Below are 27,995 nucleotides of genomic sequence, written 5' to 3' on the forward strand. Positions count from 1 at the left end.
ACAATACGCCAGACGTTAATTCAGTATAGAACAGGACAGTCTCTCAGATCCCCTACCCCCTGGTGTAGTCACACTCTAGTCATGTAGTGGGATGAAGAGAAAATTGTTTCTCAATGTCCTCGATTGTTTCCTAAAATTTATTATAATTAAATTCGAGTAAATTCAAACCCAAAATTTTCCACCACGTTCGAAGCGGTTTAAAATTCATTCCCACTGATAAAGAAATACATAGTATTCAACGTCTGAGAGGAAAGGAATTCACGTGCAAAGACTGCAAGTGTGCCAATTGCAACGTGACAACAGGAGAAAATCCATTTCTTATTGTCTTCTACCACATGTAATGCGAATGGCAGTACTTAACGACTTGACTTTTGTTTCTTAGGTCGCGGTAGAACAACAACTGTACTCATAAACTCACACCTGCGATGACAAGTAGTGACAATGGAAATTAGGGCAGTAGCTTCCCACTATACTTTCTTTGATATTAGTTCTACAGTCCTTGTGAAAAGTAGACCTTCAAGAGACTTTTTACAGATTGTCTAGAATCTAGATGTTTGGTGAATTCCAGCAGCGCTTGTGCTCTTTGCATTAGTTGGAATATTTGTGAAACTGGTAATCATGCAAAGGACCAACAAAGCGTAATCGTTGTCCGAACATTTCAAGAGCTTCCAAGATGGAACAATACATATTGGTCGTCATAGGCTCCCAGTTTACGAGTGCATTGACTTCCTCCTATTGAATGAGGATAATCTAAATGGAAATCTCTACCTGGATTACTATACCTGTGTGGACAAAAAGCAATTTTCAACCACCCATAGCATCACTAAATGATGTGAACATACCCGTCTGTCGCCAGTCTGGCGCTAGGCGAGTGTCGCTAAACGATTTAGCCACGTTTCTTCCAATTTGTAATCTTGCACGTTCCCTAGTAGAGCCCGTCTTTGGCCCTACCTGCGTGAGTTATTGGTTGTGATTACTTTAGGAGTTGCTAGAGGGAATGACCAGACACAAAGGAGCCGCATTAATCTAACACGTCGCTTATCTATGCAGGAATGACCTTCTTCGATCATTCATCACTGCGTGCTACGTCTCTTCCAAAGAAAGACAGTGATACCATGCATACGTAACACATCATTTGACTAACCACACAGGTTTTATTTTTCTTTCTCGCTTCAAAGACGGCAGTAGTTTCCTTGTCAAAAGTTGTGTATATATTAGTAACGACTACTTGGGATAAATCGTTTACGCGTATAGGCTGATACCTACTGAGCACGCGTCTCGCGAGCCAACCCACGCTAGCATGTTTTATCTGAAGGCGATCGGCTTATTACCAATATGAGATCCGTTTTATCAGTAGTAGCAGTAAACTGAGCTTTAAGAAGGACTCGTGGTATAAAAGTGTAGAAACGAGAAACCGCCATCTATGTTCGTTTGTTACTTCTAGGTACATGGAAATCATGGTGTGCTAAGAAAAATCCAGAAAATGTTTACTGATAAGACCTAGCGACAGTGTTAGTTCCTCTTGTTCAGAACGTGGAAGGCTTTCATTTAATGGTCGGTTCTGAGGGTTTTCTAAATACTAAAAAGAAATAAAAATAAGTAATTTATTTGACCTAGCTCTTCAGAATGCTAAATGCTCTCTGGATTGTTCACAAATCTTTCACGATTTCGCTTTTAATTTGTGGTAAGTGAAAATATTTATTATAATTTAACTATATTGTAGTTAATAGAAATGTATATATATATATATGCTTATTGTAGTTAATAGGAATGTATATATATATGCTTATTGTAGTTAATAGAAATGTATATATATATGCTTATTGTAGTTAATAGAAATGTATATATATATGCTTATTGTAGTTAATAGAAATGTATATATATAAGCTTATTGTAGTTAATAGAAATGTATATATATATGCTTATTGTAGTTAATATAAATATATATATATATATATATGCTTATCGTAGTTAATAGAAATGTATAGATATGCTTATCGTAGTTAATAGAAATGTATAGATATGCTTATCGTAGTTAATAGAAATGTATAGATATGCTTATCGTAGTTAATAGAAATGTATAGATATGCTTATCGTAGTTAATAGAAATGTATAGATATGCTTATCATAGTTAATAGAAATGTATATATATATATGCTTATTCCTTATCTGTATCAATTTATTTCATAGATAATGCGACAAAATATTGAATGTTTACACAGATTTCTTACTTATAAACGGGTTATATTTTAAAGAGTAGTATTAACTCTTGTATTAGTGTTGATGTAGAGAAATTATAATTATCAGCATTAAGAGTTCTTATTGAAAATTTTAATAATAATCCAATTTAATATTGTATGATATTAATATGAGAAGAACATCTGGAAGTTAAATAAATCGTAAAACGATCTCATTCAATGTTATTACTTGTGATATCGTGGGGAATGTGGGTTACATTCTATTTTAGTAGAAATGAAAAAGAACACAGCTTATGTTAGTAACATAAGGGTTAAATATTTAGAAGATTATAGCTTGTATTGGTGAGATGTGGTTTAAAATATGCTTTAGAAAAATACACACTGTCAGTTAATAAGCAGTTTCTCTTTAGGTATCCTTCCTGAAAGAATGCATGTTGAAATGATTTACGATCGATTTCAAATTTCGTCTATCCTCAGCTTTGAAACTAGGTTTTGTTTAAAAACTATATATGTAAAAACGGCTGGTATGAATAAAGAAAAATTCTATGTAGAGGAGCGAACAATGTTTCGACCTTCTTCGGTTGTCGTCAGATTCATGAAGAAGGTCGAAACATTGTTTGCTCCTCTATATAGAGTTTTCTATCCATACCAGCCGTTTTTACATATATTTTTTCTCTACAAGTGGGTTTTCTCGTCATCACGGATTTTGTTTAAAAACTGTTCTTCAGAGGAACTACAAATAATGTTTATTGAATAGTTTAGCTGTTAGGTTCTGCGGATATCAACTTGATGTTTATCACGTATTTTATCTTTCACTACGACAGTATACGTTATAAAGATCATATGTTTTGCCGTGTCCCCCGGTGAAACACTAGTCATTTCACTGATTTACAATGGCTCAATGTGGCTTTGCTCTAAAACAGCCAAAGTATGTTGCAAAAAACTCTTTGTAATGAAGTGGTACTTTGGAAGGACGATATAAATGCAAATAGACAGATTTTGAGGGACTCCTTCTGGTTTTGTATAACATGTTCTAGGTATTTGTTCCAGTATTTCAATATTCATGTTTACATCATTGTCTGCATAGCGTTATATTTCTGTTCTGTAATAAGCAAATTAGTGATAAATTGTATTTCTGGAACTGTAGAGAAAAATGGTATTCTGTTTCACATCAGAACTCGAGCTTGAGCTTGATCTATGATTCCAATTTCTTCGACAGGCATTCATTAATTCTTAGATCATTCGTTTCGGGATCTTCGAAAATGTTCATCGGTATAAATCATTATAGTTGACCTTATTAATAAGATTATCCACATAACACTACTTACATATAGATTAAAAGTAGGGTTTCATATTTATGAAAACTAAATATATTACATATCATACTGTTTTAGAGGTAAGTTAGAGATCCTGTATTGTTAAGTAACTCTTTAAATCACCACGTGTACTTGGAACGAGCAGAATAAAATTAATTACTGTAAAAAAGTTTAGATTTTATTGTTTAGAAAAAAAGTCAAGAAAAATCAATTATTTATGGAATTTTTTGAGTCCTCTATAGCTCACCACACAGTAATATAAATTGGTTTATATCTGTTAATAATATTACGTTATTTATTTTTCAATATACCTGCGAACCATCTGTTTAATGATTATATTACGGATTACTTTTATTTCCACCAAAGATTTGTTTATTTAGCACAAAGCTACAAAATGGGCTATCTGTGCTGTGCCCACCACACCCGATTTTTTAGTGGTGTGAGCCCTCAGACTTGCAGCTGAGCCACTTGCGAGCTTCACCAAAGATAAAGTTAAAACATAATATCTCACGTAGAGTTGAATTATTAAATTATATATGTAAAAACGGATTAATTATTCAATGTTTCGTCTCACCTTCTCTTGTTTGTTTGTTTTGGAATTTCGCACAAAGCTACTCGAGGGCTATCTGTGCTAGCCGTCCCTAATTTAGCAGTGTAAGACTAGAGGGAAGGCAGCTAGTCATCACCACCCACCGCCAACTCTTGGGCTACTCTTTTACCAACGAATAGTGGGATTGACCGTCACATTATAACGCCCCCACGTCTGGGAGGGCGAGCATGTTTGGCGCGACGCGGATGCGAACCCGCGACCCTCAGATTACGAGTCGCACGCACGCCTTAACGCGCTTGGTCATACCGGGCCGCCTTCTCTTGTGTACTATGGTTTCCCTTATTCAAGACTCATTGGCAAAACTTGTGTCAACAAACGAATAAATACAATTCAATTTCTTATAATGATAAAATGTACGTAATATTGTGGATTAGGAGTTCTATTTAAAACTACCATATAGTAACCTTAGTTCACTTTAAATAATGCATTAAGCCTATGTCACAGATTATACATGTATTTAAATGTTACCTCTTGTGTGTTTTCTTGTAGCAAAGCCACATCGCGCTATCTGCTGAGTCCATAGAAAGGTAATCAACCCCTCGATCTTAGCGTTGTAAATTCGTAAACTTGCCGTTGTCCCACCGCTAGTACAGCAGTAAGTCTACGGATTTACAACACTAAAATTAGGGGTTTGCTATAAGAAAACACACACACAGACTTGCCGTTGTACCGGCGGGGGGGGGGCGATTTACAATATCGAATAACAAATTAGGCCGAAATCAATAATATTATTCAAACATATAAATTATTTAAATTAAGTTACTATATGGTGTATTAAAAAAGATCTCCCAAAATCCCATAAGTATTAAATTCTCAATATAGTTGTAAAAGGTGTAACTATTGTATTGGTTATCTGACTCTAGCTGTCTGATAAGCCTTAAATTGGCTTTCCAAGCCCACGGATTTGGGACTCTTTTACAGTTACCTGAATATTTGCTTTTATGTTTTATTATAAGTTTCTAAGAGATTATCTTTAATCAAAACTGGTTAGTTAACGAGAGCTTGGCTTGCGTTTATTTCAACCCTCAAACAGCGGGAATGTTGTAGATAGCAGCATTAATTGATGATAGCCGTCGTGTAAGGGTTAAAAGCCCATAGGACTTATTTTTATCGCAAAATCTGGCAACCTAAGTCCACAGTAATGGGTTCAATAATTCAAAAAAAATGGATTATGCCTTTACCTTATAGGTTATATTTTCAATTATACCTTTGATGAAAAGTAAACTTTGTTATAAGAATTTGTGATTATAAAGAAATAATAATATTCTGTCAGAGCTATTTCAGTCTTTTACACGCAAGTATTACGTAAAAAATAAAACTAACAAGTATACTTAAAAAAAATAAAACACATATACCAATATGCATATATATCTATATATATTTAATTATATAAATAAAATGAAACAAATTCAATAACATTGTAATACTTTCAAGTTCTCGGCAAAAAAAATATTTTGATTGTATTGTTTGTTGCTACTATACTAGTTCAAAGATAACGTGTTTATTAATCAAGTGTGAAAAATAAAATATGACTGAAAATTAGAAAAAAAAAATGTCAGCCTTCTTGATTTCATGGTATATTAAGGTTCGGAAACATAAATAAAAAATAAAAAGTTAAACATGTATTTTTATAAAAACAACTGCTATTAATCTGTAGGAAACCGCTACACGTAAAAGTATGAAATAAAATATTATAATGTAACAAGTTAAGTTTTGGTGTTATAACATAACAATTTATTCAATTACCAAAACTACCTACAAATAAATGGCCTAAGTATGGAGAATCCCGTGTCACCAATTCTAGCCAACAGTTTTATGACACAAATCGAATCTCAAGCGATCAGTTCAGCCTTACACCCACCACTATACTGGTACAGGTACGTTGATTTATATATTTGTTTCTCAGTTTCACAGTTTTGCGGATGATAATCACACTTCCATTAGCCGCGACACAGCAGCTCATAGAATGGCTCCGAGATTTTCAGTTTTAAACTTTTAGTTTACAGCTCCGTTATCTTTTGACCGATTTGAGATCTAATTACAGTTTTTGACTTAACAAGTCAAATCCTTTCGACCTATTTATTTGAGCACGCCTAATGTCTCATAGGTTAATTTACCCTAATCGTGCCTAAAATAATTTCAGTTTGAGGGTATGCTGGTTGAGTTGTTATTTGTTTGTTCTGTTATGAAGCACAAAGCTACACAAAGGGCTATCTGTGCTCTGTCCACCACGGGTATCGAAACCCGGTTTCTGACAGTATAAGTCCGTAGATGTACCACTGTGCCACTGGAAGCGCTGCTAGTAGAATGTTGTGTCTGTGTGTTTTCTTGTCGCAAAGCCACATCGAGCTATCTGTTGTGTCCACTGAGGGGAGTCGAACCTTTGATTTTAGCGTAATAAATCCGTAGACTTACAGCTATCCCGGCGGGAGATTAGTAGAAATTCCAATGAGTAATAAAATCGTATTGCTTGGCGCTGCTGGCGCTTAAAAACATAGTTAATAAAAAGGTAGTTGTATCATAAATTAATTTACTCTAATTCTGCCCAAATGAATTTCAAGTGCTGCGGCTACTGAAGAGTCCCTCTGGTTTAAAAAAAGTCAAAAATTGCATTTTTTTCTACCTTGTTCAAAATTACGTTGCATTTTCAACATATTTTTGATTTAATTATTTACACTGCGATATTATTTTATAGTAGCTGGACTACAAATAGAATCAAAATACCAGGTGGATCTTATCGAAGGCCTGCACATTTTCAACTCTACGTACCGGGGGTTAACAGTAGTAGAAGGATTTCACAAGTTATCTCCTGCAATTCAACTTTCAGGTAAGCTGGTTATATTTACAGGCATTATGGCAAAACATACAATAGTAATTATATTATTAATAATTTAAGAAGAGCTATAAGACTATAGGTTATATATTTTAATTGTATTATAATTCAGTAGTCAGTTTATCCGTGAAAAACCACTTTAAACATTTTATATGCAGTATTGCAGTTTCGAGTAAAAGCACTTACCTCAGTAAAGCTGTTTTTCAAAATATAAACTAAGCAAGGTTCTCGAAAGTGCTCTGTTTCAAGAGTAAATAAAGCCAAAATTAAAAGTAACAAATATTTACATTTCTCGCTTTTCAAGTTCTCATGTCATTCTGTGTTGTAGCCTGCATAACGTACAATTCTTCTCATAACTCGTGGCATGCACACGTTGTGCTGACGTCACGACAGTACATATTGCATTGTTAAGCGTTCCTTATTTGACGCCATTGTAGTGCCTACTGACTGGCTGACAGACAACACACTAATGTATGATGGTCAGAGTCGTTAAAAGAAGGTACCCTCCAAGTGGCCTTCGGCCCCCTTTCGGGAAAAATAAAATTGCGGTTTAAGCGCCGAAAGCTGGTGAAGTATTAAGAAACCAATCACGTAAACCGCAGCTTTCGACATTGAAATCGTTACACTGCATGCATTATATACTGCATGTGTAAATAGCGTTTTATAAAATCCCTCGTTTGTCTTCGTCTTGCCCAAGGTACGAGTTCTGGTATTGGACGATAAGTTTCTTAAGGAGCTACTACTTGAAAACAAAAAAATAAGTCTGAAATGCTATTTTAATAGGAAATGTTCAAATTAAGAGTAATCTGAGAAGAAAATTCAGTTTATGTTCTATAAATAATGTGTTATAAACTTCAACATTAAAATGCGAAAATTAATGTTAATATCATAAGCTATGAAGCGAAATCTTTTTCAATTCCTAAAAAACAATATGTATTACATGACGTTTTCCATGTTTGTGAAAATTGCACCAAAGTGTTACAATGTTCCATTTTAGTTATAATAATTAGTCTGAAGATATAAGTGTTATCTTGTTTTAATACCAATAAAATTTAAGACTTGTATATTTAACTTATTTTGAAGTGTCAAGTATCACATTACCATTCAGGAGATACTTTGGTTAACTTTGTAAACCGATTAAAAATATGACAGCTGGATTTACCCGTCAGCTGACTTCTTTTCATGCTCGGCATGGCCAGGTAGATAAGGCGCTCGACTCGTAATCTGAGGGTCGTGGGTTCGAATCCCCGTCGCACCAAACATGCTCGCCCTTTCAGATGTAGGGGTGTTATAATGCTACGGTCAATCCCACTATTCGATGGCAAAAGAATAGCCCAAGAGTTGACCTTCCCTCTAGTCTTACACTGCTAAATTAGAGATGGCAAGCGCAGATAGCCCTCGTGTAGCTTTGCGCAAAATTCAAACAAAACAAACCTCATTTTATCTTCCGAAGGAACGTAACCGTAAACGTAATTTAAATTGAAGAGCCAAACTTGAAAAGTTTGATTTGTTTTCAAGAATAAAACTCATTTCTGCCATAGATTCTGCGAATTCATATAGCGCCAAGTCAAATTTGACGTCACTTATACAAACATCACTGGAACAAAAGAATGTGCCCGGATGGACTTCTTCTTGTCCGTGTTTCCGGAAATGGTGAGATGTGAAAGACTTTTCTCTCAAGGAAACGCGAAGAGCAACTTTAAGCCTTGCATGACTGACAGAAATCTAAACATTGGTACGTGTTTTGCCATGAATGAGATGGCTGTGGCAGAATTACACGTTTACAAAATGTAAAACAGGTAAACGTGATTAATTGAAGAAATGTAGATGTGATTTAGATGCAAAGTATATCTATCTTTAAAAGTTTAGTGTTATATTAAACACTGTACAACTAATTGAACAAACGGGGAAACAAGGAACTTAAGAGTTCGATAGTTTAACAACGGTATATAGTACATTGGTGTTGGCATCAATTTGCAAAATTATTTTCAACCATAATATAAGCGGTGCCCATGCTGATGCATTAACCTTCCGAACTGGAAGATTCAAGTTCAGTTTATCCAATTGGATTCTATCTTAATCAGCCGTACTGGTTTATCGTCATGCGTGAAGGACACGGAACATTTTTTTTCACGCGCATTGCAGAAGAAGCACTAACGGTAGAATATCTCGACAGTCACTGACGCAACTTTAATAGGCGTGATTCTTATTATCATTAATCAACCTCTCTTCGCACATGTGCAGATTAGAAGTACTGGGCCGTTACGTACCTCAGCCGATTTGACCTCTAATTAAAACATAAAACTTAAGAATACATTAATCGTCTCGATACAGATACGAACACGACACTTCTTAAAATAAAAAAAGTATTATCTTGTATACAGTGGGTTTTTAAATTTACTATATTTCTTTTCTACTGCTAGTTATCGGAGCTATTTCTGTGGTGTACGTTGTTGTTGCTTTTGGAAGATTTGGGTTAAAAGAGTTTGCCAAGAAACGTGTCCCTAATGTTTATAATTAAAATACGTGAACAAGACTGAAGTATGTCAGAAAAGTTTTGTATCATTACAAAGAAGACGTAGATTAGATATGATTAGAGATAACATTAAATTATTCAGTAAAAACGATATACTGTAGCTAAATTTCTTGAATATCATAATCATTTTAAGGAGATTCAAGACAGATTATTCTACCAGTAGAGGTGCACAATAAAGCATCCGAACTTCTGTATCATAGCAACGAATTTACATTCACAGTGACATTAAAGCAAGAAGAACGAAATACAGGAACAATTCTATCATTTTCTGAAGGAAATAATAGGTAATGTATCTTTTACGTCATAAACCTGATTTGGGTACGCTAAACGGAATTTTATTGTACTGTTATTATTTAAAGGATCTCAGTAAAACTTTTGTTTGTTCCGAATTGGGTCGCTTATGGAATTTTGTTGTTGACGTTTGTAATCTGTGCCTTAATAAAACGTTATCTCGAGAAGTATTTGAGGTTATTAGCGACTACCAATATATTTTCAACACTTTTTTACTGTTTCGTTTAACCTCAATCTTTTTTACAGTGTTATGTTAAATCGTCATCACTCGAGTTCCGATTCAACCCTGAAACAACCCAAGAACGATACAATTTACAAATATAGTTTATACCCTTAATACAGTAACAACAGCTTTCAATTCTTCTCAAGATTTCTCCAACATAGTTCCTGTTTTGAGTGTTTGGTAAATATTTGATTGTTGTTATGCACAAAGCAAAACAATGGATTATCTGTGCTATGCCTACCAAAGGTATTAAAACCCGGTGGGATAAATATATTAACCGTGTTAACTTAGCCCGAAGTATTCAGGGTACAGTAAAATGTTTTGTATATACTGTACCATGGGGTAAATATTGTAACTAGTGTACCCTGAGTGTGAGGCTAGGCTACCTTTGAATATCACGTGGGGTGAGGAATGCCACCAAATTCCTAGAATTTCGTTATATGATTTAATTGGTCAAGCTATATGAATGAACTTGTAAAAGCGGCTTTGTCATTTATGACAAAGAGATGTTATTTATGAGATGTTACTAAGCTTTAGAAGAAGAGTTTTTCACCTTCTTGTACAAAATTTATTGTAAAAATCAGATATGTTTTGTTGGACTAGAAACATCCGAGAATTAAAAATTAATAAAAAAAATCAGTTTGGTTTGGTTATCTAGCCAAAGTACTGCGGATGTAAAGACATTAAGCAAAACTTGTTTTGTATTTGCATATGAATATTCTGATAGCAGTGTAAATAGGACAATGAAAAAATACGTGTTTTTAGTTTATTTAATTGTTCTGGAAAGAAACTGAATAGCAAAACCAGTTTTGCATTTTAGTTAAACACTCTGGGGACAAATTTAATAAGGAAATCAATTTTGCACATTTTTAAAGAACATTCAGGACAAGATGAATAGAAAAACCAGTTTTGTATGATAAATGTACTTAAGCACTCTAAGGACAAAGTGAATTAGAAAACCAGTTATGTGTGTTTAATTTACTTAAGCGCTTTGAGGACAAAGCAAACAGGAGAAGTCGATTTTCTATGTTTAGTTTACTTAAGCACTTTAAGAAAATGACGGGGAAAACTAGTTTTGTATATTTACTTTACTTAAATACTTTGTATGCAAAGGAAACAGAGAAACCAGTTTTGTATATTTACTTTACCTAAATACTTTGTATGCAAAGGAAACAGAGAAACCAGTTTTGTATATTTACTTTACCTAAATACTTTGTATGCAAAGGAAACAGAGAAACCAGTTTTATATTTTTAGTTTACCTATGTACTTTGTATGCAAAGGAAATAGAGAAACCAGTTTTGTATTTTTAGTTTACCTAAGCACTTTGATGGTAAAATGATTAAGAAAACTAGTTCTGTACGTTTAGTTTATTTAAGCACTTTGAGAAGAAAGTAAACAGGAAAACCAGTTTCGTGTGTTTAATTGACTTGAATATTCTGGGGTAGATTAAACAAACTACTTTTCTTTTGTTTTTCTTAGGGTATAAAATATACAAAATTTTGAGAAATGAAATTAACCAATGAAGGCTCTAAAACACAAGTTATTTAAAGTTATACATCATAGCTAACACAAAACACCAGTGTGTTAAAACTGTTAATGGTAGTCTCAAACGTCTGGTGCCTCAGAAGGAAGCCTGGGAGTTTTAGCATTACATTCGGGTTTCGATACCCGTGGTATGAAAAAGAATGCAGATAGCCTTTGTGTAAATTTGTGCTTAGCAAGAAACAAACTGAAAATAGTAATGTTAACAATGGCCTAGAAGGAAGAGAGCAATAAAGCATGTTTTTACCTTCAATCAGTGGCTTCCAAACGTTATGTAGCGGCATCTATAACTCAGAATTGTTTGTTTTTACCTTCAATCAGTGGCTTCCAAACGTTATGTAGTGGCGTCCATAACTCAGAATTGTTTGTTTTTACCTTCACTCAGTGGCTTCCAAACGTTATGTAGTGGCATCCCTAACTCAGAATTGTTTGTTTTTACCTTCAATCAGTGGTTCCCAAACGTTATGTAGTGGCATCCATAACTCAGAATTGTTTGTTTTTACCTTCAATCAGTGGCTTCCAAACGTTATGTAGTGGCGTCCATAACTCAGAATTATTTGTTTGTACCTTCAATCAGTGGCTTCCAAACGTTATGTAGTGGCGCCCATAACTCAGAATTGTTTTTCTCGTCCTCATTTTACATACTGAATATTTTTCACAAGTGATACAATGACATCAAATACGTGATTTCTTTCTTTCTCTTTAACCAGTTTTTTTAAGAATTAGTAGAAAATGTTAAACATTTATTTTTTTCATTGTTATTTTTGGATTCTCTTCGCAAAAGGCCGCCACCCCGGAGGGTATGTGCCCCACAGTTTGTAGAATACTTCTTTAAATACTATTTTATAACAACTTTTCAGAGGGTAATAACGAATTTCTCGTTAGTTTTGTTTTCAAATTCATATTGAAAATAGTTACGGAAAATTATGTAATACGAGAAATCTACCATTTTCCTTGCGTAAATGAACTGCACCAGAATACAGTAACGTGTCGATGGTTTACATTGTGATTGTTTGTTATTCAACCAATCAGAAATTGCCACACCAGTATGCAGTTTGTAGAAGTACAAACTGTCATGGACTGTACCCAGTAGTAGAAGTATCATGAGTCCAGTCATTGCACCCAGGATTATTGAAATACCGCAAGACAAGCGTGCAAAAATGAAAGTTTTGGCCGGTGAAGGATATTCCATACAGTAGCTACTGTATGAAAGACTCTGGTTTGGTTTGGTTTGGTTTGAATATCGCGCAAAGCTACACGAGGGCTATTTGCACTAACCATCCCTAATTTTGCAGTGTAAGATTAGAGGGAAGGCAGCTAGTCATCACCACCCACCGCCAACTCTTGGGCTACTCTTTTACTAACGAATGGTGGGATTGACCGTCACATTATAACGCTCCTACAGCTGAAATGGTGAGCATGTTTGATGCGACGGGGATTTGAGCCCACAACCATCAGATTACAAGTCGAGTCCCTCACCACCTGGCTATGCCGGGCCTGAAAGACTCTGAAGAGAGTATGAGAAACTGGCACTGTTTGTAGTACAAGTGATCAACGTAGAAAATTAAAACTCCAAAAATAGTGTTAAGCATCTCGGGATATATTCTTTACGAATTAAACGATGTTTGAATAACATTTATCAACGACCTCGCTCTCAATAGAGTTTGAAAGTTACCTCGAAATCAGTTAGATAAAAATTATAATGAAACGTTTTCAATACATTCAGTGTTTGGAAACTGCTACTGAGAAGAGGTACAAAACAGAATCATTGAAAACAACTTAGAACCATAAATGATACAATGAGTACAGTTGGAGTTGTCTACTCTTTTAAGATGAATCTAATTTTAATTATTCAACAAAATTCACAACAGTTTTTTCGATGAAGAAGAAGCGAACGTCACCATAGTAAATATATAACATTTACAATGAACATTTGTGTAAGGCCAGTAAAAGTTTGTAGTTGAAACTCAGCCAACAGTGTCAGTGTTTCGCGCAAACCTGATGGCACCCTGACTGTTGACAAACACATGCACCTTTTGATCCATCACGCTATTCCTCCAGGAACACAACTAACTAGTCTGGAGGGCCCGGCATGGCCTAGCGCGTTAAGGCGTGCGCTTCGTAATCTGATGGTAGCGGGTTCGCGCCCGAATCGCGCCAAACATGCTAGCCCTCCCAGCCGTGGAGGCGTTATAATGTGACGGTCAATCCCATTATTCGTTGGTAAAAGAGTAGCCCAAAAGTTGGCGGTGGGTGGTGATGACTAGCTGCCTTCCCTCTAGTCTTACACTGCTAAATTAGGGACGGCTAGCACAGATAGCCCTCGAGTAGCTTTGTGCGAAATTCCAAAACAAACAAACTAGTCTGGAGGTCATCTTCAATCAATGCAATGATCTTAAATATGTAGCAAGTGTGACGAAACAATATTTTTACGCTAAAGAAGATGGTGTAACACTAATAATCATAATTCGGTCTACAAATTCCCAATTTCAAGGTTCGTGAAGTCGTATTGACTTATATGAAAAATGAAAAAATCGGAAGATGACTTAAGAGCTAGGAAGAATCGTGTAGAGTAATAAAAGACATTTGGAACAAGGTTACATATTCGTACTTTGGTAAACTGTATAATAGAGTGAAAAGAAGATTTAATGCTCTGTCTAATACAAAGACCCGAATATGAAATTATTTTCTGCATTTTTTATTATAATGTTTTGTGCAATAAATGTATTAACCATCTAGTTGATATTACTTGACCTTTATATGCACTAGCGCTTGCATGTGTTTCCATAATTATTGCTACTGCTATATGTATGTATGTGGAGCACTAATAGATTAGTTATCCAAAAGGACTTAACACTACTTTAATAATCTTCAACAAAATACACACAACTACCATTTGTTAGAAATACTTCATCAGTCCTGTGTTTTCAAATAACGATTGTCTAGGAAGACCAAGCTATAGTTAATTTCTATTGTGTGATAGGTCAGAGAAATAAACCCTAAGTAATTTGAAAACATTTATCACTATTAAGAAAAGAAACATGTGCATGTCCTGTTATTCTTAACTTGACATTTACTTCCTCCTTTAAATGGTATAACTTCTCAGAAGTAATAGTTTTATTTTTGTTTAATCGTTTATTTTAATTTCGCACAAAATTACGGTCAATCCCAATTTCCACGAACAAAATAGTAGTCCAAGAGTTCAGTGTTGACTAGTTGCCTTTCTTAAAGTTTATTACTTATAAATTAGGGACAGCTAAACAGATAACCCTTGAGTAATTTATAAGTAATAAACTTTAAGAAAGGCAACTAGTCAACACTGAACTCTTGGACTACTATTTTGTTCGTGGAAATTGGGATTGGCCGTAGCATTATAACGCTCCCGTGACTAATAAAGTGGGCATATTCGGTTTGTATGTATACTTGTTTCAGAGTAAATCCGCATTTAATTTCTGTACACTATTTTGTCACAGTAGGGAAAGCATGTTAGGTGACGGAGAATCGAACCTGCAGGTTGTAAGTCAAACACTCTAATAAACAACCCATATCAGGGGCTTTATATTTAAGAAGATAATTATAAATCTTTAGGAGGGAGACAATATGCATTGCATATGTAAATCAATTACATCGCACAGGACTCTTCATATGGAGCTGTGAGCTAAAAAGTTCGTATTTGAAAATAAACAAAAAAACTTGGAGCCTCTATAAGCCGCTTAGCCGCGGCTAAAAATAAAATCTAATGTACTTGTGCTCCAAATTGTTTGTGGGACTATTGCTTTGTTGACTATCAAGTCGTTAATAATACTTTCGTCACACACACACACAAAATTAAGCATTATTAAAATTATTAAAGTTCCATTAATTCTACTAATTACTGCCTAGTCGCGTATTACCTATAAAATTATATTAATTTTATTTTGTTAAGTCAAATGAAGAGCCCGTGTGATATCATCAATTTAAATGTGTAATGTAATATATGTCAATTTAGGTATACGTTTGAAAAATATAAAATTAGTAAGGCTTAGAACCATTTTTAAACATAAACAAAGGTGTTAAAGTTTGTGAGGAAGGTTTATTATTTAAATTAATATATATATAAATTAATTCCATTATTTATTGCCTAGGTGTATATCACATATAAAATGAGTGATTTCAAACAATTTTCTTGGTTATTTGTCAAAAACAAAAACGTGAAATTATTCAATATGAAGCAATATGGGAATACCACCATTATAAAATAGTATAGAAACAAATAGGTAGTTTAATCGCTTAAACTTTAACGTCATATTTTTATATATGTATGTAGCATTATAGATAAAAAAACATGAAAAATTAAGCAGTGCTTCATGCTACGCTGTTTATGATGGTTGTATTTTATCATTTAATTAGTTTATGTTTATGATAATTATAATAGTATTTCATAATATAATTCGGAATACAAATAACAAATTATATGTTAATTATTCTATTCTATTTACATTTTGAATACATCCTGAGTCAGTTCTTTAACGATTATTATTAGTTGTTTTTCACGTTAATGATGCAGCGTTCAAGGACGTCTTATTTTACTTCGGTTTTTATTCGCTTATTAACAGTTACTGTTAATTTTAGTAAATAATTTTGTGTTTTTATCAGATCACTTATTCTCGACAGGTTTCTGGAAGTGCAAACAAGTGGAAGAAAAGACGAGATTCGGTTTCATTACACGTACGAAGATATGCTATATGTAGAAACATTCCCTTATCGCTTGGCGGATAACACCTGGCATCAATTAGCCCTAACCGTTAGTGGAAACAATATAGAAGTTTTTGTGGACTGCACCAAGATCTATACACGAGTAGTTAACGAAATAGAACGTGACTTCACTGGGAAAAATATTACTCTGTGGTTAGGGCAGAGAAACGCCAGACATTTTCTATTTAAGGTGGGTCTCATATAAAAGTACATACACCCAGGCCTGCTTTAAGTTAAATAAACAAACCAAGTAGACAACTATGTAGGGCGGCAAAACCAAAAACAATTTTTACTTTGAATAGAGTAAGTTACCTTGCATTTGCTTTACCCCTTTTTTCTGACCTGGAGGCTGTGTTCCTAAATACAAAACCTATAAGATAACACAAATGTCTATACATTTGTCGAAGATGTACTTCACAGGTCTTTAAAAATATAAAAAGGAAAGTCAAGTTCTATGAAATCTAAATACTACGAATTAGTTTTCCGACAGGCCTACTGAAACGAAATATTATTTATACCTGTATATATATATATATATAGTACTGGACAGAATCTTCTAGATTATTTAGTAAAAGCTACCAAGTACCAATAACGAATTAACTTCTTGAATAGCGTTTGTTGCAACTAAGTTCAGTTATAGGCCTAATTTTATAAATACATTCCACAACTAAATGCAGGTCTTACTTCCAATACGTGTGAGTATACACGAAGAGTGAGAAATGAACAACACTTCATTAGTTTTGTTAGAGAAATAAGTACGTTACACACCAGATTACTGAATTATGAATAGCAGAAAAGGCGCAATCAAAGACGTTGCTTGGCTGTTACAAGATTCGAGATCATAGGGGCGAGAAGTTCCAGCGTTTCGGTATTATTTTATTTGGTTTCTAAAGGCACAAACTGAAGATTCGGAGCATTGTCATAGAATCGAGGTACGTACCTTGGTGTTCCAGCACCGAGCGACGCAATTGGGCACGATAACTCCCACTGAATATTTCTTCTGACACTAAGTTCACCGAATTGGCTTGATCAGCCAGTGATTACTCATTTATATTCTACTCTTGTTAATTTGGAACTTGCATACAATATTTTAGATCGTGACATTATCTTAACGGCGAACTCTCCCTACTAAACATTGAAAATATATCTTACAACAATATATTTGCCGATTATAATGGTACATGGGCTTACTCGTCTATTTTATATTCTTGTCCAGGATGACAACTTACTCAAGGCTAGCCCTGATTATACATCACACCTAATATCTTTGTTTCATATTACAATTTAACATTTCTAAATATTAAATTTTAGTTTCCATCATATTTCTCTTTAATAGTATTAGCTTTATATTTCATTATATGTTTATCCTTTGCAATTATCCCAGCTTCATTTTTAGCGTTTTAACATTTTGCTTATAGTTTATTTAGTGTATGGTGTAAGTGTTACCCACAAAGATTAGTTCAGTAGACTAAGAGTAAACATGTAGGTTATAACCAAGTAAGCCCTTATCTTTATATTAGAACTGTATGTTAAATGTTCTGGCCCCCAGCTGGGACAGCAGTAAGTCTACAGGTTTACAAAGCTAAAATCAGTGGGTTTGATTCCCCTTGGTAGACACAGCAGATAGCCTGATATGGCTTTGCTAGAAAAGGTACATACATAAATGTTCTGATTACTGGACCATTGTACCTTTTCTCAGGACCAACTTACATGAAAGTATCTAACTTAGCTGCAGGACTTAGCAGGTATGTGGACACGTGAATGACTGATACCAATTTCTGTGCCTATCTCTCTTATGAAAATAGCCATTTCATTTTGAGATTTGCTGAAAGATTGTGAATATTTGACTTTTGAGCCTTTGTAAACTTGAAATATTTGTTTGTTATCATGTTAACAAACCAGAAGGTATCCCTAGTTTCACCACACTGGCTTTTTGGGTTGGAAGGTTCTATTTCATAATCATAGCCATCACAAATTGTTTTATGGTGTGTTTGAGAACTCATTTATGTCATAAATGTCCTGATGTCTATGTCTTTCTCACAATCATAAAAAAACTAAAGACTCTTTTTCAAAATGTTATACCCTTTGTCTCTAAGTTAATGACCTAGCTACAAAAATATCTTTCTGTAATGAAACTGTGAAATAAGTTTACCAATGAAAAATTGGCAGGAGCTCACCATGCATGAAATTTCTGGGTGTTAAATGTCATTTTTAGTGCCATGACTGACATCTGTCATAAAATGCCACTACCAAAGGTCACACATACAGATAGTAATATAAAGTGTGATGAAATTTATGTAGAATGCAACACAGTAGTCTATGGAACTATGTTTCAGAACCAGAATACCAGTATCATTTTAAAACCTTACAATACTACATATTGTACTGCAGTAAGCTATGGATCAAAGATTTAAAGCTATAGTAAAATGGTGTATAATAATAGGTCAATCATAACACTAATTTTAAAACTAACACTTTATGGAGTAACCTATTAAGAACTTATACTAGATTTACTTCTGTAGGTCCCCCCAAAATGTTCTGTTTCAAGAACAAATAAAATGAAAAATAAGAGTAACAGATATTTTAATTTTTTTGCCTTTGAAGTTCATATGTTATGTTGTAGCTTGTAGAGTGCATAATATTTCTCATGATTCATGGTGTGCATATATCTTACTGGTATTACAACATTAAAAATTACAATGTAAACATCCATTATGTGATGTCATTTTAGTGTCTACTGACTGACCAACAGACAACACACTACTGTATAGAGGTACAAAACACTATTAAGTGCAATTCTTCATTAATTTGGTAGCAATTCATTACAGAATATTCTCTAAGCCTAATCATGTTTCAGTAATTTATATTATAATACAGTCTTTCATTTTCCCCTGAACTTGCCTATTTTGCTTCCTGTACTCCTAACATCAGAATAACAGCATATTCTTGAACCTGCTATATTTATCTTGATTTAATAAATCTGACAAATTTATTTTCAAAAAAAATTATTCAACTTATTAGGCTGTAAATCTGTTTTCATTCTTTCCATTGCACTCTCTATCCTGTCCTGTCAAGTTGTTTGTTCTCGGTTTCCCAAGTTCTCTTCCCATTTAAATAATCTTTTAATGAATATACTTAGAGCTTTCTGAAATGCCCTGTTGCCTAACAGAGAGCTCCTCTCTGGCATGCACTTCATCTTTATCTTCAAAACTGTCACACAGGTCTATCTCAACCTGTTGATCTAATTACATCTTTGATAATCTTCAATTTGAGCTTTGGATCCTACCAAGTGATTCATTTCTGTGCCAACCATGAGGGAAGTTTTGCAGAAGGGTTGCATATCTATTTCTATCCATAAACCTCTGATCGAGTTTTTTTTTTTATATGTATATAATATTTAGGCTGCTCTTTTGAGTAACAGTGTACAACATTATTCACTCCTTCATGAACAAAAAAAAAGCAGAATGTTACTTAAGACCAGCAATTAAACTATCAAAAAAACTGTCTACATTTTCTGTATCGTCCTGTGCTGGAACACCTGGCAAGCATGTTATAGTCCTAGTCTTTCTGTTCTCTAAACTACAAATAACTATGAGTATGCTTAATGAAAAGTCCTTGATTATGTAAATCTGATGATTTTCTTAATTCCTCATTACAAGTAGCCAAAGATTCAAATCTACTAGAGCTTAGGACCTCATACCAACTGAACCTGCCAGTAATTACTAACTAGTCTTATACTTTGTTTTGGCTGCTAATTTGCTTCTGTCTTCAGGAAAATTCTGAGAAGGACTGTGAAGGACTATTTCTGTATTTGTTGTGTTCATAAAAAATACCTAGAATTGAATCCTGCCATTGCTATCTCAGAAATAGACCTTATGATAAACTTTTCTGAAGATGGCAACACATTAGCAGCTAAAACTTATGGTAAAACTAGTCAGTATTAGTATCTAATTATATATAATAAAAAAATTACTAATTAATAATTAGACACCAGTAATCATACTACTAGGAAGTAACATTAACGACTGTCCAGTCCTTGTGTATCTGTTTACTGTTTATTATCCTACTGAAAAATGATAGAGAGAAGCTAACATTTGACCTTTGATACAAGAGTGGATTATGTAAGTAAAAGATTAAACAACTCATATGTCTTATAAATATGCCATTTGATTACCTGAAGATTACATTCAAGAATAAATGATATTTAATTATATGATGATTACTATGTTCATACCTTCAGTTTAGATAGTGTTATTTCTCCAATAAAGAGGTAAATGTATAAAGTGCCAACAACAGCTTTACAGGAACTCAAGAAAAGGGTTGCTGGATGTCTGTGGTAAGGGTTGGATATAGTTATTAGGTTTCTGTTTGTTAATAAACAGAATAAATGTCAAAATATCCTTAACAGACCTGTGGATGTCCCGTAATTTATAAACCTTTTATTTTTTGATTTTCATGTATTTTTTAATGAGATGGCTGTATTTTTAAACATTTAGCAAACACTGTGGTAGAAATATTTTTTTATTTTAACCAAGTATGTATAAGAAAAGAAGAATGATAATTCTTTCAGTTTATATGATTTAACTTTGAGGTTTGGTTAGAGCAATTCAAATAAATATTTGGATTTAGCTTGGTATTTCACTTTCAAGCAATTTGTTATATTAATAAAACTACATTACTTCATTGAATAAATCACTTGATTGATGTGATTTTACTTCAGAGGGATGTTTTAAGTTTATACTGGTGTTTCTTCAGGGATTTTTACAGGATGTCAAAATAATTGGAAGATCCCATGGATATATCCAGCAGTGTCCCCATCTGAATACAGGTCTGTGAATGTGCCATTAATTTTATTCCAGTTCCTTTTAGGTCTTGGTAACTGATTATGTCACACTCACAAATATTTAACTTATTATTTTCTGTGTTTTTACTCATAAGGTTTTTAGCAACATATCACCATTGATGTCGTTTATTTGTATCATATAAATTAGTAATTTGTTTCACAAGTATAGCAAGATGTTAGTTGTAAAATTATCCAAATTGTGCTTTTAATGTAATTATATTTAATGAAAACACTAAGCTCTGTATTAATCTACTGTACTAGTATGCTTTATTCAGATGTGATTTTTATTTCTTTTAATAGAATGTCCAACATGTGGGCAATTTCATCAACTTCAGTTATCAGTGGTTCACTTGGAAAACCACCTCAGGGAGTTGACAAACAGAGTAATTGTCAACTTTTTATTTTCATATTTAACAACTTTGAACTTATGTTGTATGTGATGTTTAATATATATATTTACCAATAAGTTTAAACATTAATGAAATCATCATCTTAGACATGGATTTATAATCAAGTCCTGATAGTCCATTGAGAGGAAGGTGCTTTCCCAAGAGCATAGAAAGAGCAATGTTTATTGTTTCATCCAGGGAAATATTAGTGAATCTGTGCTTCTGTTCCCAACTAAAGACACTTTTTTTTTCTCCATTTTAGCATCAACTTAATTGTTAAAAGAACTAATCTCCTCGCATGCTGAATATAGAATAAATTCAGTTATTTATACTAGACAATGAGAATCCTTCAGTTAGCCTATTTAAGTATTGTTCTGATAAGTTATGAACTGAACTAAAGTTGTACTTTCATGTCCTATCTAGCTAGTGGAGGCAGAGAATCGTCTCACTGTAGTGGAAGAATGTGAATGTCGCAAGAGTTGTCATGTTAATGGATCTATTCATCCTGATGGTGCCTCATGGAAACAAGCCTGTGATATATGTTCCTGCATGGTATGGGTGATTGTTTTTAGTATGGGTGAAATATGTAACAAAATATCAGTGGTTGATCTTTAATACATTTTTGTACAGAAGAAATATTATAATAATACTATGAACTTTGATGTTGTGTGACATTACATCTTCAGCTACCCATGGAAGTAGAATCTTTGAAAACGTCATAAGTGTAAAGTGCTGTATTTAAATATTTTCCTTGTTTGGTAGATTTGTGTCTAATCACAGACATCCTTACCAGTTGTAGGAATCATAGACATCCTTACCAGTTGTAGTAATCGTAGACATCCTTACCAGTTGTAGTGTGTTATGCAATATGAATAGAAATTCTAACCAGTTGTAGTAATTGTTGGATATTCTCACCAGTTGTAATGTGCTGTATAATATGAATAGAAATTTTAACTAAATAATTGTTATATAATATAAATGAAATTCTCACCACTTGTAGAAAGTGTAACACAACATGAGTGAAAATTATAACCAATTGTAGCATTTGTTATATAATATGAATGAAATTTCTCATGAGTTGTGGTAGGTGTTATACCATATGAATAGAAATTCTAACTAGTTGTGGTAATGCTTCTATAACATGAATGTTCATTTCTACCAGTTGTTTTAATTGTTCTGTGATATTAATGGACATTCTAACAAGTTGTAGTAGTTGTTTTATTATGTAAATGGACATTCTTGACCTTTTGGTCTGTTGTCATAATTGCTTTTTTATATAAATGAACACTACATTTAGAAATTATATCTATAACCAATTTCATTGTAAAAATTCTATAATATAATAATTCTGATGATGTAAGTGATCATCTTTACTGTTTTAATTGTCTTGCTTCACTTTTTGTCTCTAATACAATAAGAAATTATGGACTTACCTTAATGTAGTATGTATTTGATAACATAAATAGACATTATTTGCTAAATTTGATGTTTTCTTGTCTTTTACAGTCTCTACCTCATCAACAGATATTTTTGTTACACATTTGTGACATGTTATTAATTAATCTGCTCTTATCTAAACTAGTATCAAGCATATTGGAAATTTATTTTACTAAATAATTAGTAGCTGGAAATTCATGCCAGGTTTTCTAGACATTATGTGGTGTATATTAATTATATATCTATGTTCAACAGAAAGGTGAAGTCAAGTGTCATCCTGTACATTGTGCTCCAGCCAATTGTAAAAACCCATTCCAAGCTCCAGGAGAGTGTTGTCCAACTTGCCTCAGTAAGTTTAAGCTTGGGATGTGTCTACTCTAGAAACTTCATATTTTTATTTTTCATTTTTTAAGCTTGAGTTTCTTTAAATATTAGCAAATGTTTTGTTTCTACTGAAAGATATGTGTCCCCACATTTTTAGAAAATTGTGGTGTTAGTTTCATACATATGTTTATAAAATAAAATTTATTACTGCTAAAGTAGGAATAATAAGTTTATACTGTTTTTATCAGTTTAATAAAGCTTTTCAAATAAGATAGGCTAATGAAGTGTCTTTCAATTTTTTTTTCTTAATAGAGAGGTGCTTACTTCATGGCGTTCTTTTTGATCATGGAGAAGAAGTCAGCCCCAGAGATTGTGTGAAATGTGAATGTAAGGTAATAAAATAAAACCAGACCTCACATTTTTGTTTCAAATGCCAGTTTCAATGAGAGGTGTCTTTATTAAAGTCTTAAATTTAAGAAATATATATATATATATTTTGAAAATTCATCACTTATGTTGATTCTTTGCTTATTATAGAATATACGACTACATTATTATGTAACTTTTTCTGAAAAATTCAGTGTATTTTTTCAAATAAATTATGTTTAGATATGAGAATGTTTTTATATTGGACTTAGCATTTTTATTAATGTTATTAGAAGTGCCTATGAGTGTTTCTTTTCTTAATTATGAAATCATAATAGCTCATTGAAGATAAGTTAGTAAATGTTTTAATCAATCAGGTATTTAAAAACACTGCAGGAAATTATCAACAGTAATAAAACCAAACATAACAAACAAATTTTTATATTTGAAAATAATGCATCATTAATTTCTCACAAAAAACTCGTATATTTTAAACTGAAGCTACAAAGAATAGTTGACATAATTTTAAATTGTTTTTTTTATTAAAAATGTAATTAAATTAATTACACTTGAAATGGAAGCTGATATTCAAGTATATATTAAATAAATATCACAGAGGATTATAGTCCTATGTTGACTTTACATCCATTTTGTGGGTTAGACTTTTAACATTTTCTTTAATTAAAAGTCTGCAACTTTGGTTGTTTTCTCATAACAGAATGGAAACATGGAATGTGACAAAATTGACCCAGAAACATTTTGTCCGCAACTCACTTGTCCTGAAGAAGAACAGTTTAGTGTTCCTGGGGAATGTTGCAGGTTTTGCCCAGGTATGTGCTTCTACATTTTGTTAAATTACCTTATTATAAGCAGTATAGTTAAATTACTTTGTAATGGGAAATACAAGTATGTTTCAGTTATCTCTAGAAGTCACATCTAACTCATTTAATGCAATAATGATGTTTAGTGAGATTTAAAAAGTGAAAAGTTACATTTTTAAGACTATATATGAATATATTTGAATCTAACAGAAAGAAAAATAAACCAATCTTTTGAGTTACGACTGTTTTATTGATTTAAAATAGAAAGCTATAAATGGAAATGCTTTCATGCAAAGAGACAGGTATAAGATAAATATTATGTTTGTTTGTTTGTTTTTCAATTTTGTGCAAAACTACACCAGGGCTATCTGCACTAGCCATCCCTGATTTAGTAGTATAAGGGAAGGCAGCTAATCATCACCACCCACTGCCAACTTTTTGCTTTGGCTACTCTTTTACCAATGAATAGTGGGATTGACCGTCACATAAAAATGCCCCACGGCTGAAAAGGCGAGCATGTTTGGTGCAATGGGGATTTAAATCCATGACCCCCAGATTAAAAGTTGAATGCCTTAACCAACCTGACCATGCCAGGCCAAATATAATGAATTAAAATAACAAGAAATCCATTTTTTTAAGTTCAAGTACCATTTTCACAAATGCATAACACTGTGGACATTACGTCTAAATCTAAATAATAAAGAAGCACTTTCTGAAATAAATTATTTATACATTTGTATTCAACATTTACTTAACTTGTAAAGCTTTCTTTAAGATTTTAGACAAGATTTGAGTACCCATAGTTCTTGAAATACAAAGTGAAAGCTTCACCTTTTTTTTCCATCATTTTATTTAAACAGTTCACAAGTAATCATGTCTATGTGTTATGATTGACTTTATAACTAATGCAGTGATATTTTCTAGATGTTATGATTTCCTTTGTTTAATATTATTATTAGCTGTAAAAATTACTGTTGCTGGCACTAAAATGTTTAAGCTTTTTCACTTTTTAATCTTTTAGGAATAGACTTCTGTGCAAAGGGGCATGACTGTCATATTAATGCTTCTTGTGTTAACCTTCAGACTCGTTACACTTGTCATTGTGGCACTGGTTTTCATGGGGATGGGAACCACTGTGAAGGTAAGTTTACAAAATAGAAATATGGTTCAAATTAAATGTATGCATTAAAGAAGATTAAGAGATAAATGCAGTCAGTATAGTTTTTCTTTATATTATACATAAATAAATAGTTATATATGATGCATTTGAAATTTTTCCTGAAGTCCTGCATGTGTTTTACTTTATATGTTGACCGTTGTGAAATGCCATCATGTAAGAAAATAAACGTGTTGTTTGCTTTATTATTTATTTTTCTTTATTCATGTGTATGTAGCAATTATTAATAATATTTCAGGTATATCTTTATTGTATGAAGTAACACTAATTGTTAATAAAGTATATTTATTTAGTTATACTTATCCTTACGTTGAATTTTAGTTTTGACCTAAGTAGGTAGTTGGTTTTGAAGAATAGTTTATATTAATTTATTACTGTTGATATAAATTTATCAAATTGAAGGTTTGGCTTCTTTTTGAATAGATGTCAATGAATGCCAGAAGGAAGGAGACCACAATGGACATCACTGCCACAAAAATACTCAGTGTATTAATGTCCCTGGATCATATATCTGTGAATGTTTACCAGGATATCGACGAGTAGATGCCTTTAGCTGTGCTGGTTCGTCTCCTCACTTTCGGTTCTTATTTATAAAGCCTTGCTTTTTCTTTTTTTGTTCATGTGAAACAACAACTTCATAACCTGAAGCAAACAATTAGATGAGGCTAGAAAACTTTTACTGTAGTTTGACTTCAAAAGATAGGGTTTATTTTATTGGGAACTAAGTCTAAATACTGTGTATTGAAAAATAAATACTCACTAGATATTATTTATTCAATGTTATAACTGTTTACTCTGTAAAAAGGAAACTAATTACAAAGAAAATGTGGAAAGTTTATGAATAGAAGGAAACACACTAAACTGATAAAGGCCAAGCTTTCTTTTTTTTTTTCGAACTTACTGTAAGATTCTTTTTACAAAATTCTTATGCTTACTGATTAGGAGAAAATTATGTATGTCTTTTCTATCAAATAATTGCATTTTATATTCATACATGTAACTTTATAAATTTTTTCTTATATTTTGAAAGAAGGTTGTCTGCAAATCAATATAATAAGAAAAATGTTTTCATTAAAAACTTTAAAGTTCTAATTTTAGTGTGGAAATACTAATTAATCAGTTTAATGATACCATTTTGATATATGTGTGATATATTCATGAATTTTAATATTGTATGTAATTATACTTCAAATGTAGAATGAGCTGTTTTATTTATTTTACAGTAAGTTTTAAAATATAATAACATCTTGAAGTTACAGTAAACAAGTAAAAATGATTATATATTGAGCCTTTACAAAATTTTGTAGAAATGTCCATGGAAAAAAAGAGTTTCATATAGTGGTTTGCTTAAAAAGAATTATATGCTTCATTTACTTGTGTTTTTCATAAAGAACCCACTTTTAAATAATAACATAAATCTTCATCAGGTTAACTAAGGTAAGTTATTAAAGGTTGACTTTTTTTTTTTTAACAATCCACCTTTACTGGCCATAAAAAATTTCATTTATCAGTTTGAAACATTCTTTTAACAATGAATAACACAGAATGGCAAAACCTACTATACTTTCCATAATTTTATTGTTATTATTATTTGATATTGTTTCATAATTTCATGCAATGTTTATCTATTTAAGAACAATGTTGTCAGAATGTTGTGTGACAAGTTACTGTCAAATGTCTAGAAATAAGATGTGTACATTAACTGGCATCGATATAATTTACATATGTTGGTTGTGTTTCAGCCGTGTAATTGTGCAGTTTTGCACTTTTCATGACAAATTTCAAGTTAAATTGGCAATCTTTATGAATAGCAAAACTTTAGGTGTATCCAATGATTCTGAGAGAATGGAATTAGAGCACAGTTACAATTAATTGGTAACTATTACATAGTTTATTATTAATTGTGTTTGATTATTTCTCATGAAGCAGAATTATTGCAACCTGATACATGTAAGTTAAATCATATTTAACCAAATAGAATTTAATGACTGACAGAATTATAACTTGTGAAAGAAGTCTGACTTCACATCCTATTTACTGTGTATTTTTGTGAACAAATCTTAAAGTATGACTTGAGTAACTAATGATTCTTAACTCATCTAGAACATGATGAATGCACCACAAAAGATCATGAATGTGACCAACATTCAGTGTGTTTAAACACAGAAGGAAGCTACAAATGTGAGTGTGTAGAAGGATATCAGGGGGATGGATATACTTGTAAACGTAAGTACTTTGTGGGACAGAGATTGATATTTGTGAATATTTCAGATAGCCTAGTATTTCCAGGTATAGAGAGTTGATATTAAGTTCAGAATGTCAGTCATTATGCATCAGATCAAACCTTAATTCTA

The 27,995-nt window shown here is 32.7% G+C and overlaps 1 protein-coding gene across 3 annotated transcripts in view; it reads left to right on the plus strand.

The window, feature by feature from the left end:
- The window catches only part of LOC143236680 (protein kinase C-binding protein NELL2-like), a 100,514-nt gene that overhangs the window by 52,818 nt on the left and 19,701 nt on the right, over window positions 1-27,995 (plus strand). For 2 of the 3 annotated variants that reach the window (XM_076475085.1, XM_076475087.1), the window contains exons 2-13: window positions 6,820-6,951; window positions 9,627-9,777; window positions 16,204-16,474; window positions 21,040-21,112; window positions 21,428-21,510; window positions 21,940-22,068; window positions 23,209-23,302; window positions 23,590-23,669; window positions 24,362-24,473; window positions 25,486-25,605; window positions 26,065-26,202; window positions 27,745-27,867. In XM_076475085.1, the coding sequence (XP_076331200.1) occupies window positions 6,820-6,951; window positions 9,627-9,777; window positions 16,204-16,474; window positions 21,040-21,112; window positions 21,428-21,510; window positions 21,940-22,068; window positions 23,209-23,302; window positions 23,590-23,669; window positions 24,362-24,473; window positions 25,486-25,605; window positions 26,065-26,202; window positions 27,745-27,867 (1,506 nt within the window). Of the gene's footprint in view, window positions 1-10; window positions 1,685-6,819; window positions 6,952-9,626; window positions 9,778-16,203; window positions 16,475-21,039; window positions 21,113-21,427; window positions 21,511-21,939; window positions 22,069-23,208; window positions 23,303-23,589; window positions 23,670-24,361; window positions 24,474-25,485; window positions 25,606-26,064; window positions 26,203-27,744; window positions 27,868-27,995 lie in introns of those variants that run through there. The other variant, XM_076475086.1, reaches the window with a different exon arrangement.

Source organism: Tachypleus tridentatus, chromosome 13 (assembly GCF_004210375.1).
Source record: "Tachypleus tridentatus isolate NWPU-2018 chromosome 13, ASM421037v1, whole genome shotgun sequence".
Lineage (NCBI taxonomy): Eukaryota > Metazoa > Arthropoda > Merostomata > Xiphosura > Limulidae > Tachypleus > Tachypleus tridentatus.